Consider the following 18501-nt stretch of genomic DNA (forward strand, 5'->3'; position numbering starts at 1 on the left):
ATGGCAGGAAAATAAAACTTGTAGTAGTGAGACTCCATGTCAATAAAACCTGCACATATACAGGCAAATTTTTTATAGGTACTGCTCTTTCATTACTGAAGCTTCCAACATGAAATCCCACGAAAGGGATTCAAAAAAACATCCAGTGAATGAAGGAAAATAAATATTTTTTTCTTTTTTGGAGACGAGGTCTTGCTCTGTTGCCCAGGCTGGAGTGCAGTGGCACGATCACAGCTCACTGCAACCTCGAACTCCTGAGTTCAAGTGATCCTCTCACTTCAGTCTCCCAATTGGCTAGGACCACAGGTGTGTGCCATCATGTCTGGCTCATATTTAAATTTTTTGTAGAGATGGGGTCTTGCTGTATTGCCCAGACTGGTCTTGAACTCCTGACCTCAAGTGATCCTCCTGCCTCAGCCTCCCAAAGCACTGGGATTACAGGTGTGAGCCACTGCACCCAGACTAAAAATATTTAGGAAAATATTAAATTACATGGAAAAATATTCAAAATATATCTAAAAGAAAAAGGAAACCACATGAATACGTATTTCGTGCGTGTGTGTATGCACACATGCACTATATAAAAAAGATTGAAGAATATTTTCCAAAATGTTAACACTGGCTACTTTGATGTAGCAAGATTATAGACAGGCTTTTGCCTTCTTTGGCTTATGTTTTCCACATGTTCAAATAATATTTAATAACATGAAAACATGATCATGATATTAAATGAAAAAGGAGATGCAAACCATATATATCACGTTATATGAAAAAGATTATCCCAAAAAATAATTTTAGGGGAAGTAAAAATATTGAAAATATTATCTTTTATATGCATCTAAAATAAATCACTGAGATATTATCTTTGGGTAATGCAATTACTGACGGTTTTATCAAATCCTTCTTTACATGTTCTAGTATTTCCACATTTTCTTTATTGATCACACATTACTTTTAGAACCAGGAAAGAAGAAAAAAAGAAGGAGTAATTTCAGAGTGTAAGAGAACTACAGAAAAGACAGAATTAATTATTTTGGTATAATTTCAAAAGAAAAGTAAAAAGTAATACTGGCCCCCCAAACTTACTGAACACTTGCTACGTGCCAGATATTACGCTAAAGATTTACCATTTAGTTCATATGTAACTCAATCATTATTCTCATTTTACAGATAAGGAAAGTAAGAGATGCTAAGCAATTTGCTCAAAGCAAACAAGACGGCAAGTGGCAGAGCTGGGATTCAAAGGCAGAAGAGCTGACACTGAAGTCCAAGGACTTCACCCCCCCACAGAGCCTCTGTGCCACGAATCACGCCTGCCCAAGACACAGCACAGCCTCCAGGCAGACTGCAGGTGGAAAGGGCCACGGGAAAATTAGATCCCAGCTATGCTATTCTCACGGCTGCGTTACTGTCCAGCGAGCATGTAGCCAGGGCAGTGCTGGCAACGCCCGCATCACATGCCCGTATCAACCAGAGCTCTGCTTTGCCTTGGTGCAATTTCTAGAAAAAAGATAAACATCTTTCCAAAAAAGAAAAAAAAATTGGATTGTACAAATTGGAGAGTCTCTCATGGCTCTGTGAAAAATGACAGTAATATGTGTTCAAGGAAACACTAGTTAATTACTGAGAAGAGTAAAAAGTTGAAAAAAAAAAAAAAGAACAATAAAGTGAAAAAGAAAAAAACATAGAACTTTAGCTTGATCCCTGGGAAATACAGAGGAAAAACATCTGTAAAAGACACTAGTAAATTAAGTCAAGGAGACTGAAGTATCATGAGACTGGGTTTAAAAAAAAGGAGTATAAGAATAAAGCAAAAACTTCAACATAAAGACAGGACAGGAAGTTATCACCGAGTCTCAACCAAGCTCTAAAATCCTGGGCTGATGCTGGCTCCCACCCTACCACAGCCCCCGGTCACCTTATGTACGTCCTTCTGCAGATAGAGCCCCCAGCGCGTCAGCTCACTGCTGGCCCTCTCGTTCTTAGAAATCCTCTGGAGCAAGCATTCCAAAGCACTGTGGTGCTGCTTGGGGCTCAGGTTGATCTGCTGGGTCAGATCCTATATAGAATTAAAACGGAGATAATAATGTATAACTATTACTTTCGCCAATGTGAGGTTAAACCCCAGTGTGTTTAAAATGCTTTCGTAAGAAACTTCCTTCCCCTTGAAATCAGTAGAAATTTTCAAGTCTCTCTTAGGAATGTGAATGAAGTAGAATATTAAAAATAGTATAACAAAAATAAGAATTTTAAATGTTATTGGCTCCTCCTCCTTCGTGATGTATGAATCTAATCTCTTTCTCAAAGCATGCTTTGACTTTAAAATTTCTAAGAGATTCTATAAAACAAGAGCAAAGGGGGCTTGACCGCAGCTATTTAAAAATGTGGGAACAATGGGGGAAAAGAGCCATGTATCAGACATCCCAACATAACAGAATGGAAAACCACATTCAGTCTGACACTTTATATCATACTATACTGGCCTTTTAATTTTACCATAAGGCACTTTTTTGCTCAGAACTTGCCATAGTGTTTGACCCATAATAGGTGCTTGCTAAATATTTATCGCTGAGTAATATCTAATAGGTACATATAAAGATTCTGAATCACATAAGGGAGCTCTTCATTATTCTTCTGGGACGAATGAACTGTACAGCTGCTGCTTCCTGCCAGGCAGTCCTCGGGGTCAGTAAGTCCATGGGGCTATACAAATAGCTCTGTGATCATAAAGCCATCAGCCAACTGGGAGTCGTAAGGAAGCAGCCTTGAACTAGTACATAAAGCAGGTCAAAGCAGAAGCACTGGATGGCAAACATGAAAGAAATCTCTTACAGGAATTTTGAGCTTCACTTAAGGCACTTTATGTCACTAAAAACTGTATGTGGCGTGTGGGTCCAAAACAGACAAGAACGGGAAAGCGAGGCAGCCGACAGTATCTCAAGGGTGGACAGGCCCAGGAGTCGCAGGCCGTGCAGAGGGTTGGCCCTCAGGCTCTGGACTTAAGCTGCCTGGGTGCAAGCGGCTGCACCCACCCCTGCCCAGCCACTGCCTGTGAGAGCCCAGCCCAACACTCCCAGGACACTCCGAACCCAGCAGGATAAATTCTACCCTCAACTTCTGACTTGCTGACTTTTTGCTTCATTGTCTCCTCCACACCTTCAAATAAACTGAAGGTTTATAGAAATGTTACACTCACTCAGGGCTCTCAAAGAGCTTCACTGACGGTGCCGTGACCACTTCACCATCGTCCATCTGACTGGTGAAGATGAAGACAGACTTGTTCTTCGTATTTTATGACCCAGTCCCTCTACTGTTGTAATAACCTTCAAAAGGCAGTCCTGATATGCTTTTTCACCTTGTGTGTGGGAGGGGGCGTGGATTAAGTTTCACAGATGGGGAAACTGGAGCCTGGAAGGACGGACTTGCCCACGTAGCAGTGCAAGCCAGCGTCAGGGTCGGAACAGGCCTGGGTCTAACTCAAAACTGCCACCCAAAAGGCTGCCACTCAAAGCCTGAGCACAGCAGGACTCTAACCTTCATGGCTCTGAAGTCCTTTTTCATCTTCTCCGGAATCCCAGTCATGAAGGAAAGCTCAGGCAGCAGCAGGATTTCGCCTTTTAGCAGCTTTGAAGAGAGAAGGAAGAGCAAAAATAAGGAAGTAAAAGAGAACTGTGTTCCCCTGCCCCGCACAAGACATGCCTCGCCCAGGGCTGGTCCCGCAGTGACACGGCTGGTCCCGCAGTGACACGGCTTGTGCACGAAGGATACAAAACCCCAGGGAAGAGGGCAGTGAAACTAGAAATACTAGAATACTAAAATACTAGAAGTGTTTTACCCTTTCCCCCTCAGTCCCAATATAGCCTGTTATATTAGGTTAAATATTGAAACTGTCAAAAGGAGAGGAAAAACTAGAAAAACATAAAAAATTCTATCCCCCTTGGGCCTCAAGACAAAGTAAGAGAATACATCCTATCAAGCTGTGTGTCTCAGTCTCATCTCATCCTGCTGATCTTTGGTTTTCACATTTAAGACAGGGGAGTCAGGTGACAAGGTATTTTCCTCCAGCCCTACCCCTGTTAAAAATAAACGTCTACACCTTCCCTAGAATTTATAAGGACCCGGAATTTTATCTTCACTCACAGGAAGTTCTCCTTATTCCTTTACCCTAAATTGCTCATGTGGATATTTAGCTCCTCCTTGTGGGGATGTCGAAAGTACATGCTACCGGTGTGAAGTGGCATCTCTAGCTGGATGAGACAGACGACACCTGCATGGCTCTCCCCAGCCACCCTGCAGTCGCTCCCTGGCTCCCACGGGGCCGTGAGGACGGCTGGCAGGGGCTGAGAGGATGGAGAACGTGAGCTGGAAACGTAAGCCTGACACCACACTCACCGTCCCATGGTTGTTCTGCCTCTCACTGGGCCTGTGGATCAGCAGTGGCTGGTCCTCGTCCTTAACTGTGATCCCATAGTTTTTGCTAGAGCAGGGCAGAGGCAGGAAGACATTTCAGAAGTGGCATCACTACTCTTACAGCAACACAGCCTGAGTCTCTTAACCAGGACTGAGGTATACAATTTGCACAATACCCTCGTCAAGGATCCACCTGAAACTGGTCATAATATATTTATAACTGGAAAAAGCAGGCTCAAGTTGCATTGCAGTTAAATAGAGGAGAAATAAGACTAAAAGTCCAGGAAAGAATTTGTTAAAAACTGCATTAGGCTAAAGGGCTTAGGCAATACAAAGATGAAATGATAGTCAAATGATTAATAACTTGAATCTAATCTCTCCAACCAGACTTCTAACAAAATCAGCAAAAGAAATACAATTCAAGCCCTAAGGTTAATTTATGAATAACTTCTGAAAGTACTAAAAGAAATGAAACTATAAGGATAGCATATTCAGGTCAAGTCCAACAAATAAACTCACTTAACCTTAGGTGCATTACCAAACGAATTATTTTAAAAGTGTCAAGTTGTATTCTATCATGAAACTCAAAATCCTGCTAGAGAATGGTAAACTACAACCCACCCCACCTTAGGCCCCAATTCAGTCTCTTTCTACCTGTAGTATTCCAAGAACGTGATCTCTTTCCCATCAGACATCGTGAAGCTATCTTTTGGGGTTTTATTCCAGTCCACATCATCAATTCGATAGGTACGATTATTGTATCGGGTGATAACAATATTGCCAACCAGAAGCTTAGTACACTCATCCTGGAAGTTTTCTTTATTCTGATGATACATGGCATGCCTGTGGAAAGAGACAAAAGACTTCTGGATCACGGTGCATACCCGGAGCAATAGGAAAGGGACAGGGGACTCAGCTAAGTAATTCGGGGGTCCAATCATAGCTACATAGCACCAGGAGGCTCCAGTTGTGTCTTTTAAGAGATGGGACTCTCATTTCTTTTACTGTTAACCTTTCAAAAAAGAAATCAACAAAAAACAGTGAAAAGATAAAAATCACATTAAAAGCATCAACTACAAATTAATAAAGTTCCCTATAGCCTTTAAAATAAGGTACTTTTATCAAAACAATTACTGTTTTCTGTCATTACTAAGATAGTCTATAAGAGTCACAATAAAAGCATTGTTTTGGCTGTATTTGCCCTTTGCTAGCTGAAGAGGGAAACTGCTCTACAAGTGAGGCAAGTCCCTGTCAGAGGACGGGCACCGGTCAAGATACTAAAGACGCGGAGAAGAAAAGACCCACAAAGGACACACTCTCGGGAAGCCCGTGTGACAGTGTCATGAGCAACGCGATGCTGGAACACACTGGCACCACGAGTAATATTTTCAAAGGGCTAAAAGAAAACAACTGTCAAACCCAGAATTCTAAGTTAAAGGCAAGATGGAAGATGTTTTTATCTAAAAACTTAAAGAATCTGTCACCAGCAGATCCCACACTAAAGGACATATTACAGAGAGTTCTTCAGGCAAAGGGAAAATAACCCCAGATAGAATCCCTAGAGATTCAGGAAGAAATAAAAAACAAGCAAAATTTCAGAATACAAGGGTAAAGAAAAACTCCCCAAACTTCCAAAGGGACAGCAGGGGGTAAGGAGAGACATACAGAGACTGTGGAATCAGAAATCAAGATGGCTTAGATCTTTCAACAGCAAATCTACAAGCACAGACAATGGAGCAATGCTTTCAAAATGCTGAGGGGAAAGCATCTCCAAGCTGGCATTATATACACAATCAAACTAGACGACCAGTCTGTGAACTGAAGACATTGTCAAACATGAAAGGCTCAAGATTACTTCCTCCAACGCACCCTTCCTCTGGAAAACACTGGAGGATGTGCTCTACACAAGCACGGGAGTAAACCAAGAAGGCAGCAGCCACGCGATCTGAGAGACAGGAGATTCCCCGTTAGAGGGGAAGGGGGGCCCCAAGACAGTGCTGGCCCAGCCAGCCTGGAGAGCAACCAGACAAACTGAGGCCAATCAGGTTTTAAAAGATATGTCTAACATGGCATTGAATATAGTGGGGATGAGTCATTACATGAATTATTGAGAACTTAACAGCGACGTGTGAAATTTAACCTTATATGGTAAACCGTAGTTGCTCGCTACGTTTTAGAAGTATGCAAACCATTCCTGGGCCATGAAGAGAAAAGCGGCTGCATAATATGTAAAGAACAAGCTCTTCTCACCTCCAGGAAAATGACTGCTCTTTGGTTGCTTCCAGTGACCCGTAAGAACACAGAGGGCACAAGGGACGAAAGTGGTGGAATGCCAAGCTGTACCAGCTGTGGGGGCACATGCGAGGGGAGGCCCTGCAGAGCTCCCTGGCAGCTGTAAACATGCTCTCTGGGGCTGAGCAGCCGGGCAGCACAGCTGCACTGAGAACCAGGACCACAGACACCCCAGGGTCCAAGTGCGATCTAAAAGGGAGATGCCTGATACGGGTCTTCTGCCTATCTTGGAGTACGGGGGCTCAAAGCTAGATGCAAACTGATTTGGACTACCTAAGAAATATAATTTTATAGGGGAGAGGGAAGGAGGATGAAACTGACAAAATTTGAATGACTGTATAGTGAGATTATACAAGTAGATGTAAACTTGAAGTTGAACTGGTTTTACATATAAAATTTTATACTTAGCCAATGGAAAAAAAAGGACTATAGGTGAGGTAGGGCAAGCCTACAGTCCCAGCTACTGGGAAACTGAGGCAGGACAAATGCTTGAGCCCCATGCAGTTCAAGGCTGCAGGGCACTATGACCGTACCAGGGAAAAATTAGCCACTGCACTCCAGGCCAGGCAACATAGTGAGACCCATATCTTTAAAAAAAAAAAAAAGAAAGAAAGAAAGAAAGAAAAGAAAAGAAAAGACAAGACCACCCTGGGCAATATAACAAGACCCCATCTCTACAAAAAATTAGCTGGGTATGGTGGCGTGCGCCTGTAATCCCAGCACTTTGGGAGGCCAATGCAGGTGGATTGCTTGATGCCAGGAGTTCGAAACCAGCCTGGCAGCATAGTGAGATCCTGTTGCTACAAAATATAAAAAGAAAAATTAGCAGGGCATGGTGGCACATGCCTGTAGTCCCAATACTCAGGAAGCTGAGGTAGGATTGCCTGAGCCCAGAAGTTCAAGGTTGAACTATGATAGCGTCACTACACTCCAGTCTGAGTGACAGAGTAAGACCACATCTCTTAAAAGAGTAAATAAATAAAACAGAATAAATAAATAACTTTAAAAACCTTTCAAATGTTCAGCCCTTCCATTAAGTAATTCTTCTAAGTATATAGCCTAAAAAAAAAAAAAATCAGAGATGCACACAGACTTATGTGTAAGATGGGATTCCATGCAACCATTAAAAGTTATACGCATCTACATTTACTACAGTAACACATACACTGTATATTAAACAAAAGCTCAGGATGTGCATACATCAAACCATGTCTTCCTATCCACAAATTTAAATAAAACTCCTCCTCAAAGCACAGCAGATGTCTATTCAGAAGGACTTAGAGACCAGGGCGCATCCATTTAGTTCTCTCTCAATCTATTCTACAGTTAAAAATCCAAACAGAACAATGTCTTACTGTATTATTACCAGCTGTTACTGAACTTTTCAGAAAGTCATCAGCACGTTAAAGGCAGATCCCACCATCCACTCACATGACATCCAGCACAGAATCATTCCGAATGACCTTATGGGAGACATCCGCCAGCAGGAAAAGACCTCCATCTGTCCTCCGGATGCTAGCTGCGTAGCCTGGCCAGATCTGCAATCTGAAAAGAGAGGTGGTCGTTGCCCTAGGGTTCTAAAAAGAACACAGCTACTTCCATGCCCCCCGTCCGAAATAATACTTTGAGCTGATATTGCCCTTCCCTAATAACAGTGAGAAAGGCCCCAGGAAACAAATTAAAGTAAATCAACATCATTGCAAACTCACTAAAAAAACCAAACTAAGGAAGAGACTTAACTGATAAATTGTATTCACTACCATAAACTACTGCTGAGATTATGGTCCTTAAATACGATGGTCGCAATGAAAAATTTCTTTCCAGAACATTCAAAAGTGAGGAAGGGGAAAACAACACCAACCTGTGCTGCTGTAGTACCATAGCACTCGTAGGGTCATAGAAGTTTCTCCCCACAAGCTTCATATCTAAAAGTTTCATTACCCTGAAATAAAAAACCAAGAGTGGGTTTTCTAATAGAATTAAAAAAAATTAAGCTCCATTATTCTCAGGTACATTTGCCTTTGGAAGTGTAAAGGGTCAGAAATGTTTGTGTTCTTTGCACAAATATCGCTTTTATGTTGAGAACAATCCTGCTAAAAGAAAAATAAACATTACCAAAACATGTATGTTGGAGTATGTGCAACTGACTGCAGACTTTCCCCCTTACTAGCTAACCAAGCACTGAGTTCATCTCCCAGGCACAATTTACAGTACTTTTTACCACTAATGAGAGCCCATTTCAACAGTCTGGTAGAGGGGGTTATGTTTGTTCCTGGTAGTTCAGCTCACCAGGTAGAAATTAGGTTGTGTGTCATTAAATAAGAGGTATTTTAGGCATAACAGCTGTATGAAATTAGGGTATCTCAAAAGAAGTTAAACAATTATGAGCTGTCTCTAATTCAAAAACTCAAGGGACTGGAAAAAATTCTTCCAGCAAATATTTCTGTACACTACCTCTTTAAGTGGCTCCTTGGCTAACACCGCCATTAAATATGAACTATAAACAGCTGCTTTTAACCTGAATGAATCCAAAGGAACCCATCCCCCTACCCAGCTACCTCCAAACCTAATTTTGTATTCAAATCTGGCCTGTCACTGGTGAGATGATTTCTGAGTAAGTCAGCCTCAATATCATCCATTCATGTAGTAAATGCTTCCAAACCCATCACATACGCATTGTAGTATAAAACCATCCAATTCTTGAAGAGCATTATTGCAAATACAAGACTGAAGTTAGAGGAAAATAAGACTTCAGCTGTGTCCTCACCGGCGGAAAACAACATTGTAGAAGGGAATGCACAAGTCAGAGCAGGGCTCTAGGATCTTCGTCAACTGAATCTTAAGGCTGATTTCGGCACCATCGGTTTTCCTTTGACTTTTTAACTCAAGAACCTAACAAATAAATACACACAAGTAAAAAGAAATGACAAAACTACCAAGTCCTAATCTAATCCAACTGTGTTCTAGAGAACACTAAAATATCTTAGATGTTTTTTTTCTACTCTTCCCTTCGCTTTGCTGCCCACACTGGCAAAAGCACAATATGACAACCAGGATTCAGAAACTACTTGGTAAGAGAAACCCAACAAAATTTGAATTTGAAATTTATAAACCATTTTTTATAGCAGGAGCCAAAGGCTTCTAATTACTGGTTTTTGTTTTGTTTTGTTTTGTTTTAGGAGACAGGGTCTCCCTCTGTTGGCCAGGATGGAGAGCAGTGGCCCAGTCATCGCTCACTGCACACGGCAGTCTCCCTCTCCTCGATCAAGCCATCCTCCCGCCTCGGCCTCCCAAAGTTCTGGGATTACAGGTGTGAGCACCACACCTGGCCGCAATCACTCCTCTTATATGAGAAGGTGCTTCTGGAAGAATTCACATATAAAATTTTCTGTTATGTCCTGTAGAAATCTGTTTTCCCTCTAGGAATAGGAAGATACAACTCAAATGTTCAGGATGCCTATGATTTCCCACCACTCAAAACACCAGAGCAGTCTTAGGTTTCATCCCAAAATACACTTCCTGTTTGGTCTCACTTGTTGAAGCTTAACAGGCAGATAGAGAATGGATCCATCAAAAGCAGTGACGTTTCCGGTGACAGCTTGATGGTCCTTCAACATGCCAAACCTCATGCTTTTGCACTCCACATTGGGGCTAGAAAATAAACAAAGAGGATTTCACTTCAATTTGACTTAAACGGCAATCTTTACCACAGTTGTGCAACAGGTGTGTTAGAGAAGCAGTCATTTGTAACTGCTGCTCCACCTAGTGGTTATATTAAAAATTATACATCTGAATACAAATGGACCTTTGACTCGAGATACCTGCTCAGGGCAGGAACATTAGAAATTGTAGGTAAAGAAAATGAAAATAACCTGTAATTCTACCACCAAAGGACAGCTGCCTTAATGTGTCAGTGTATATTCTTCCAGATTTCAGAATACGGGAAAAGAAAAGTTTTTGTGTAAACGGCCAGATAGTAAATATTTTAGGCTTTGTAGGCCACATAAGCAGCCATAGACAATATGCAAACAAATGAGCGTGGCTATGCACCAATAAATCTTTATTACACAAACAGGTGGTGGGCCAGGTTTGATCTTCGGACCAGCCATAGTTTGCCAATCTCTACAGTCTTCAGAGATACACACTTTAAAAAAAAAAAAAACAAAAAAAAACATTTTTTAAAACCAGGATTTTACTCAAACCATTTTTCACTCATGGCAATGTCAACTTTCTATTCATTCACTCTCACAAATCTGACAGCTCTGAAAAACTCCAGCAGCTACTTTATATGACGACTGTCCCATTATAGCACAGTAACACCCAACCCCTGTTCTACAACTGCAAAGTTTAAACAAATCCAAGGCTAAGGTCAAGCATGTTCAAGTACGTGAAGACAAAATGAAAGAAAATCAAGTGTTAATCCAACACAATTGTCCTCAAAACTAAACACTTACATGCAATCACACTTCTTAAAAAAATTCGTAGACATATGGTCCATACAGTACATACAGCTCTAAGCACAGTACTTAAATTTGTCTTCCTAGACACCCGTCATGCACTGCACGGAAGCCACAGGATGCCCGGTCTGCTGTGACACATCTGCTTAGTCCTCTCTCAATGACCTGGCAGCCCCTTCACACTGGGGCTTCAAATCTACACGTACAACTGCACACCGTCCAGAGGTACAATCTCGAAACCTATAAATCCATGTCTTCTCCGTGGCCCATTCAATGCAGACAGACTCCTTTCTGTTTCCTTAAAATCTGTCAATCCATTTTCAGAGAAAGAGTTCTCGTCTCTTTACTGCTCACCTCCTCCTCCCCATATGGTCCACAAAACGCCTGTTTCCTGGGGTTCAACTTCCCCCTCTTTTCTGGCTTCTTCCTTCCACCTGTCGTACATGCTCAGCTCTGCATTCTTACCTCATGGAAACCACTACAGCAACCCTGTCCCCCTCTTCAATTATCACTGCATTTCCCCTTCCTCTTAAAAAAGTTTAAAATGAGTGGCCATACCACTGGCTACTTCTCAGGGCCTGTGCTCTCCCTTGTTCCTTTCATCTTTTAGTTTTTTTTCTCTAGCAAAACTACCACAAGATCACCAAGAGTACCCTCAAGAGTAAATCCAATTTGTCCTCCATGGCCAAAGTCAACCACCTTCTCCTCAAATGGCTCCATCCTTTCGCCTTTATATCGTATCTTCAGGATATTTTCCCCCTACCTGTTCCTTTCTTCTTTCACTCCACTTCTTCCTTTTATCACCAGTTAGTAGCAGTCTTTCACAAATTAAGACTTCTTAGTACAATCTTCTTTGAAAAGAGTATGGAGGTTCCCCCAAAACTAAACATAGAACTACCATATGATCCAGCAATCCCACTTCTGCACATTTAACCAAAGGAAGTGAAATCGGTATGTCGAAGAGATACCTGCTCTCCCACGTTCATGCAGCACTATTCGCGACAGCCAAGATACGGAACCAGCCTAAGCGTCCATCAGTGGATGGATGGATAAGGAAATTGTGGTACATATACGCAATGGAATACTATAGCACCTTCAAAAAGAAGGAAAGTCTATCATCTGTGACAATATGGATGAACCTGAAGGACATTAAGCTAAGTGAAATAAGCCAGGCACAGAAAGACAAATATGGTATGATCTCACTTCTATGTGGAATGTAAAAAAGTCCAATTCCTAGAACAGAGAGTAGAAAGGTGGTTACCGGACGCTGGGTGGTGGGGGGAAGGGAAAGGGGAGATGCTGGTCACAAGGTATAAAGTTTCAGTTAGGCAGAATCAGTTTCAGTGATCTACTGCAACTTATGGTGATCTGTGGTGACCACAGTTAATAATAAAATATATTTCAAAATCACTAAAAGAGATTTTAAATATTGTCATCTCAAAAAAAAAAGGTGAGGTGATGGATATGTTAATTAGCTTGATTTAATCTTTCCACAATGTATACATGTATCAAAACATCACATTGTATGCCATATATACAATTATTATTTGTCAATTAAAAAATCAGACTGCCATCTTTTCATTTTCTCCAGATATTTCAAAATATTCACTTTCACAATTCCAGCCAATAACCTCCAGCTAAAGACTCCCCTAAGATCTCAAAAATAACACAAGCTAATATGCATTCTTAATTTTTAAAGAAAGTAAAATAAATCCTAAAATTACTGATATAAAATTAAAGTTATTTTCCCTGATTTTATCACTCATAAATTTAACCCTAGACTGTCACCAGAGACATCAAATGTTGGTATGATGATCCATGCAGGGAAGGATCCGTGTTTTGTGGCGTATAGATTTTATACCATGTGGGGAGGGGTCTCCTTCAAAAAAAGGAATACAAAATTGCACATATAAAATAAATTAAAAGACCATGGAAGAGGCCTATGCAAGTAAAAGGCCCTGAACTTAAGCTTCATTAATTTCATATTAAATCTATTCTAGCCTCATGTATAAACCTGTAAGTATTATGTTAAAATCTAAATTGGTAATATTGCTAAATACACACAAAAAAATTAACCTTAAACTTCCCGTAAGGATCTGAGTACACGCATTACTGCATAGGGAGGCTCACCAAGAACTGTGCAGAACAACCTGTGGTTATCCCAGGGGAACCACTTCATTACTTCCCTCTAAGAAGTGAACAATGCAAAGAAAAAAGTGGTGAATACCTGAAAGTCACGTGATATTGATAAACTGCTTCATTATGACACTGTATTTTGATGAGGTTCAGCCCCAAAGATTGAGGCGTTCCTTTTGATCCTTGCTTCACAAGCTCTCTGGAAAACAAAAATAAAAAAGCTCCCACATTTACCAAAAGACAAAAACAACACAACCAACTCAAACCACTACCACCAACAGAAAGATTGAGGGAAGTAATATTTTTCACACTTTGCTACAGATACGCAAACCAAGCATCAGCACATACAAAAGCAAGCTCTGAAGGCTAGTAGATAAATCCTTAGCAATGTCTAATTAGATAAGGAATGTCGCCCTGTTTGCCCTAGTTAATATTATTGGAATAAACTAGGCCAGTTAACTAAGAACATAAAAGTTACTCTAGTTACATAGAGACAGATGAAGTGACATCATATTTTTCCTAAATTATTTCCTTATCTTCAGTGTGACAAAGAAAGCCAGGCATGGTGGCTCACATACACCTGTAGTCCCAGCTACTCAGGAGGCTGAGGCAGGAGGATCGCTTGAGCCCAGGAGTTCAAGGCTGCAGTGAGCTATGATCACACCACTGCACTCCAGCCTGGGTGACAGAGCGAGACCCCAAGACCCCATCTCTAAAAAGAAAACAAAACAAAAAAACAACATGATAAAGAACTGTTTGAACTGGGAAGGAAACAAAAGGCCATGAGTCTACTCTCTGGCACAGGCTATATATTCACTGTTAAGCTCATTTAACTTCATCAGGAATTGTTCCACCTTTTCGTCAATCTCCCACTGGCAAATAAGAAAACAAAACCCTCTGCTGTACCTATCACCCAGGCAGGACTTCAACAGACACAGTTTTTACAATACTGCACACCAGCCAAAATGCAGAGATTCACCAGGTGCCTCCTTGTCCTCCTCTGATCATTCCCAAGCAGAGAAGGCGGTGCTCCTGACTTACTTTTCCTTGTGTTCCACAGTCAGGACCAGAGGGCGATCTGGAGAGTGCAGGGAGGAGTGGGGCAGAGCCTGTGGTGGTGACAGCCGTGGGGGGTCCCGGGAAGTTAGGCTGAAGGCACTGGGAGGCTTGTCCACTCCTCTGCCGATACCAGCAGTGGCCCTTCCCAGGGGCAACAAAGCAGCATCTGAACTCCCCCTTCCAAGCACCCTGAAATGTGGAACGAGAAGCACATGGGGCTTTATCACGCTCCTATCTATGCCACATCTAGATCATTCCCCCAAGTCTACACTCTCTTCCAGGAGTCAGCAAAAGGGACCCAAGCATAGCCTTGGAATTCTCTCAAAATACAATACGCCAACATGACACATTCACCAACTGCTATCGACTTGGACTCTCAGAGCCATCTTCCATAACAGAATTGAGAGGAAAACAATTAAAGAGCTGCAAAGACCAGGGTAACTTGTTAAGAGGGCAAACGAAGCTGTGAACTGCCCAATGCAGAACTACTTTTTACCCTTTTCCAATGACTAACTGGGTGAGCAGCTGCTGACTACTCTTGGAAAATGTCCATTCTTGAATATAAAATAGGCATGGCTTGTTTGTGAGATAATACAATGCTTTTAGAGTTTCTCTTTGAACTTGACGGAGATACTCCATCTGAATCTGATGGTTACATAAGAAGGTAACTTTACCCACCTATTCCAACCAACAGAGGCCTCTGCCATCTTGCTATCCCCAGCTGCCAACACTAAAGGATCCGGAAAAGCAGAACGGGGTTCTTCTTTGTCCTTGTGCACCATATTAGCAGACAAGCCTCGACCTAAAATGCCTCTACCTGAATGAAAGAACCGAACCCCAGCGATAACTGTGAGTTAAATGTTTTACAGTACAGTTTGTTTTATTTTTCCGAAGATAAACCATATGGATTTAAGAACAAAGCAATCATATATAACATTAAATTTCTCGAGTTAGTTTTCCACATACCTAAAAAGGGCATTTCACGTTTCAGAGGGGTCCGGGAAACTGTTTCAATGCTCAGGCCTCGGAACATGGAGACCAAACCCTCAGACTCCTGTGGAAAGTCAAACAATAAAGTTATTTTAAAATGTAGTTTAAAACTCCAGGAACAATGGTTTTCTTAAAGTCTTGGTAAATATTAAAAATTATCTCCTTCAAATTCTATAAATGTTGTAAGGCCGGGCGCGGTGGCTCACGCCTGTAATCCTAGCACTCTGGGAGGCCGAGGTGGGCGGATCGTTTGAGCTCAGGAGTTCGAGATCAGCCTGAGCAAGAGCGAGACCCCATCTCTACTAAAAAGAGAAAGAAATTATATGGACAGCTAAAAATATATATATAGAAAAAATTAGCCGGGCATGGTGGTGCATGCCTGTAGTCCCAGCTACTCGGGAAGCTGAGACAGGAGGATCCCTTGAGCTCAGAAGTTTGAGGTTGCTGTGAGCTAGGCTGACGCCACGGCACTCACTCTAGCCTGGGCAACAGAGAGAGACTCTGTCTCAAAAAAAAAAAAAAAAAAAAAAAAATGTTGTAAGAATAAAGGATAAAAATATTTTATAAAAAATTTTTAATACTTGTAACCATGTCCTATTAGGTCTTTAAACATAAAAGTTTACAGTTAAAAGTCCATGATTTGATACACAGTATGACAAAATGTAACACAACAGAACTAGCTAGATTATTTAAGAGGTACAGACTTTTTTTTAAACAATATCCAACAAAACCTACTATTCTCCTGTAGCAATCTTGAAAGTTTACTATTGTTATGCCAATTAGAGCTGACGTGTATAAAAGCTACATATAGATTCAAGCAATTCATGTGAGCAAACATATTCAGATCACTGTCATAAACTTTTTTTTTTTTTTTTTCTAGGATTATACAGGTAACTTTAATACAAAAGTGACAACAAAGACAAACCTATTATAGTAAGGACAAAGTAAGACTTTAAAAGTAATAAAAGTCCCGAGAATAATGCCAACACAGTAGGCCCTTTTTGGGGAAAAAAAAAGGGGGGGGGAGAAATTAGAGAGAAAAAAAATATGGAACGCTTCACGAATTTGCGTGTCATCCTTGCGCAGGGGCCATGCTAATCTTCTCTGTATCGTTCCAATTTTAGTATATGTGCTGCCGAAGCGAGCACTGTCATAAACTTTTCTTCTCACAAAACATTACATTTGACACTGTCAACTCTACTTAAAATGATCATAACTGCATTATTCTTCCTATATTTGCTAACTCTGACATAAATTATATTTTTCTTAAAATGACCATATAATTAGGAGAGCAAGAATGCACACATGTGTAAGTGTTCACACAGCAGTAGCAAGAGCCAAAGAGCCCCTTTTTAGTTAAGATTTCGGCTAAGAGCCTTCCAAAAGGAACTCTAGCAATTACTACCTCAGAGGCAGGAGTTGCTGCTAATATCAGAAAGCCAAACTCAGGGCGAAAATCTAAACATTCAGAAAAGAGCAAGAAGTTGCATCTTTAAACCTATCAATTATGAATGGATGGACAGACAGATGGATTGAAGCCAGAGGACCTAAAGCATCTACCCAAGTCCACCTAGTGTTCATTATGAGACACTTCGCACTCGCAACTCTTAAGATTTGAAACATATGCCCAGAAGATACTACTACTTTTAAAAGAAAACAAAGAACACAAAAAACCTTGCTTCTGTATAGGGTTTCACAGTTTTCTAAGCACTTTGAAATCCATTACTTCCTCTGATAGCCTAGGTAAGCTGTATGCCACTACTGTGCATCCAGACGTGGCCTTACCCTTTGTGCTGGCCCCCTCTGTGTGCCTGGTTCCTCTGGCTTTCCAAAGGCATGGCCTCTGCCTGCAGGTCCTGCCCTGCCCAGACCTGAGGCCAAAGGTTTAGGAGCTTGTGGCCAACAGCCTGGCATCCGTACACATGGAGATGGGTGGATGGGAGGAGGGCCCCTGAATGGTGGTCGGACAGGATCCATCAAAAGGCTGTAGAGGACACGTGTGTTGGTCTTGCTCTGGTTAATTACCTGCTAGCATTGTAAAAAGATTAAAGATTCCCAATGATTTTCCTTTTCCTTAAAGGCAGACTCACAAAGCATTATAAGCATTAAAAAATAGTTACTTTAAGTCAGTCCGGTAAAACGACCAGCCTCCTGTAACATACTCACTTCAAAAGCTTAGCAATCCCTCAGGGGCCCAAGTCCTCCTTGTACTTATTTAGTATTTTCTACCCAAACAGCCCCTCGGAAAACTCGGTTGATAAGTTAACTAACTACCTGTTGTAGAAGGAAGCAATTTTTATGTATGGGGGTGATTTTGATTTATAAACAAGTTCATAGTTAACATAGCCATATCATAAAATTATTCTGTCAGTAAATATTTATGGGTTTTTGCTTTTTGGACCCTCTTTCCTATACCAGAGTCTTAATTTTTGTCCAGTCTATAATCACATTAAACTCATCTCCTTGTTTTCTATAGTTGCTTCTCTGAATCTTTATCCAATTCCTTTCTATGAAACTCTTCTTTCACACTCCACCAGAACTGAGGTCTCCAGGGTACGGAGCCCTTCTGCTTTGGGCTGACAATACCCGCTGAGTCTCACAGGTTACATTTAACACCCTTCTCTCTCCCAGGTAACCAAGCATAAGGCTCTCCCTGCCCGCACCCCACCCCCCAAATCAAAAGTCATCAGGCTCCTTCAAAATCACTTTATAACCTACAGCTTTCAGGACTCCCTCTTTAGGGGACTCCTCTCATTGTACTGACCTACTCCTGATCCCTGAAGAATCTTTCTTAACTGCGAAGTTAAATAAGCCTCTTCTTAACTTTCGAAAACCTGTCTTATTAGCTGCAGAGAAATTAGGCCACGCATATAAAGAAAAAACACACAATTCGTAAGTCAAGAGCACAGATGGAGGTAGTTTAAGAACTTGCAAAATGTCTCGAACTAAATTACTCTCTTTTACACTGTAAGTGCAGGGTATGCCTTCTTTTCTCAAAGCCTGCAACTGCTCTCTCCTTTAATTGCTAAAACCCCTTTTTAGTTAGCCTGGACTCTTCGCTCACACCTCCCCCAACACCTCCCAAAGAATCCAGAACAATCAGCTGCCTAACTGGTACAAACTGAGAAGGCTGTAACACCCACCAATTACAGGATTT

The 18501-nt window shown here is 41.3% G+C and overlaps 1 protein-coding gene and 2 non-coding genes across 4 annotated transcripts in view; 1 reads left to right on the forward strand and 2 right to left on the reverse strand.

The window, feature by feature from the left end:
• Positions 1-17321, reverse strand: part of PIWIL2 (piwi like RNA-mediated gene silencing 2) — a 41800-nt gene extending 24479 nt beyond the window's left edge. For both annotated transcript variants that reach the window (XM_069485151.1, XM_069485150.1), the window contains exons 1-13: positions 17130-17321; positions 15321-15408; positions 15033-15171; positions 14337-14543; positions 13387-13494; positions 10236-10353; positions 9470-9594; positions 8564-8644; positions 8134-8247; positions 5065-5253; positions 4393-4477; positions 3535-3624; positions 1919-2059 (exon numbers count right to left, since the gene is read on the reverse strand). In XM_069485151.1, the coding sequence (XP_069341252.1) occupies positions 1919-2059; positions 3535-3624; positions 4393-4477; positions 5065-5253; positions 8134-8247; positions 8564-8644; positions 9470-9594; positions 10236-10353; positions 13387-13494; positions 14337-14543; positions 15033-15171; positions 15321-15408; positions 17130-17321 (1677 nt within the window). The remainder of the gene's footprint in view (positions 1-1918; positions 2060-3534; positions 3625-4392; positions 4478-5064; positions 5254-8133; positions 8248-8563; positions 8645-9469; positions 9595-10235; positions 10354-13386; positions 13495-14336; positions 14544-15032; positions 15172-15320; positions 15409-17129) is intronic.
• Positions 1383-1508, forward strand: LOC138393855 (U4atac minor spliceosomal RNA). The gene has a single exon (XR_011235262.1). It is a non-coding gene; the product is annotated as a U4atac minor spliceosomal RNA (small nuclear RNA).
• On the reverse strand, positions 16386-16492 carry LOC138393841 (U6 spliceosomal RNA). Its single transcript, XR_011235251.1, has one exon. It is a non-coding gene; the product is annotated as a U6 spliceosomal RNA (small nuclear RNA).
• Positions 17322-18501: the final 1180 nt, after the last annotated feature.

Source organism: Eulemur rufifrons, chromosome 12 (assembly GCF_041146395.1).
Source record: "Eulemur rufifrons isolate Redbay chromosome 12, OSU_ERuf_1, whole genome shotgun sequence".
In the NCBI taxonomy this organism is placed as follows: Eukaryota; Metazoa; Chordata; class Mammalia; order Primates; family Lemuridae; genus Eulemur; species Eulemur rufifrons.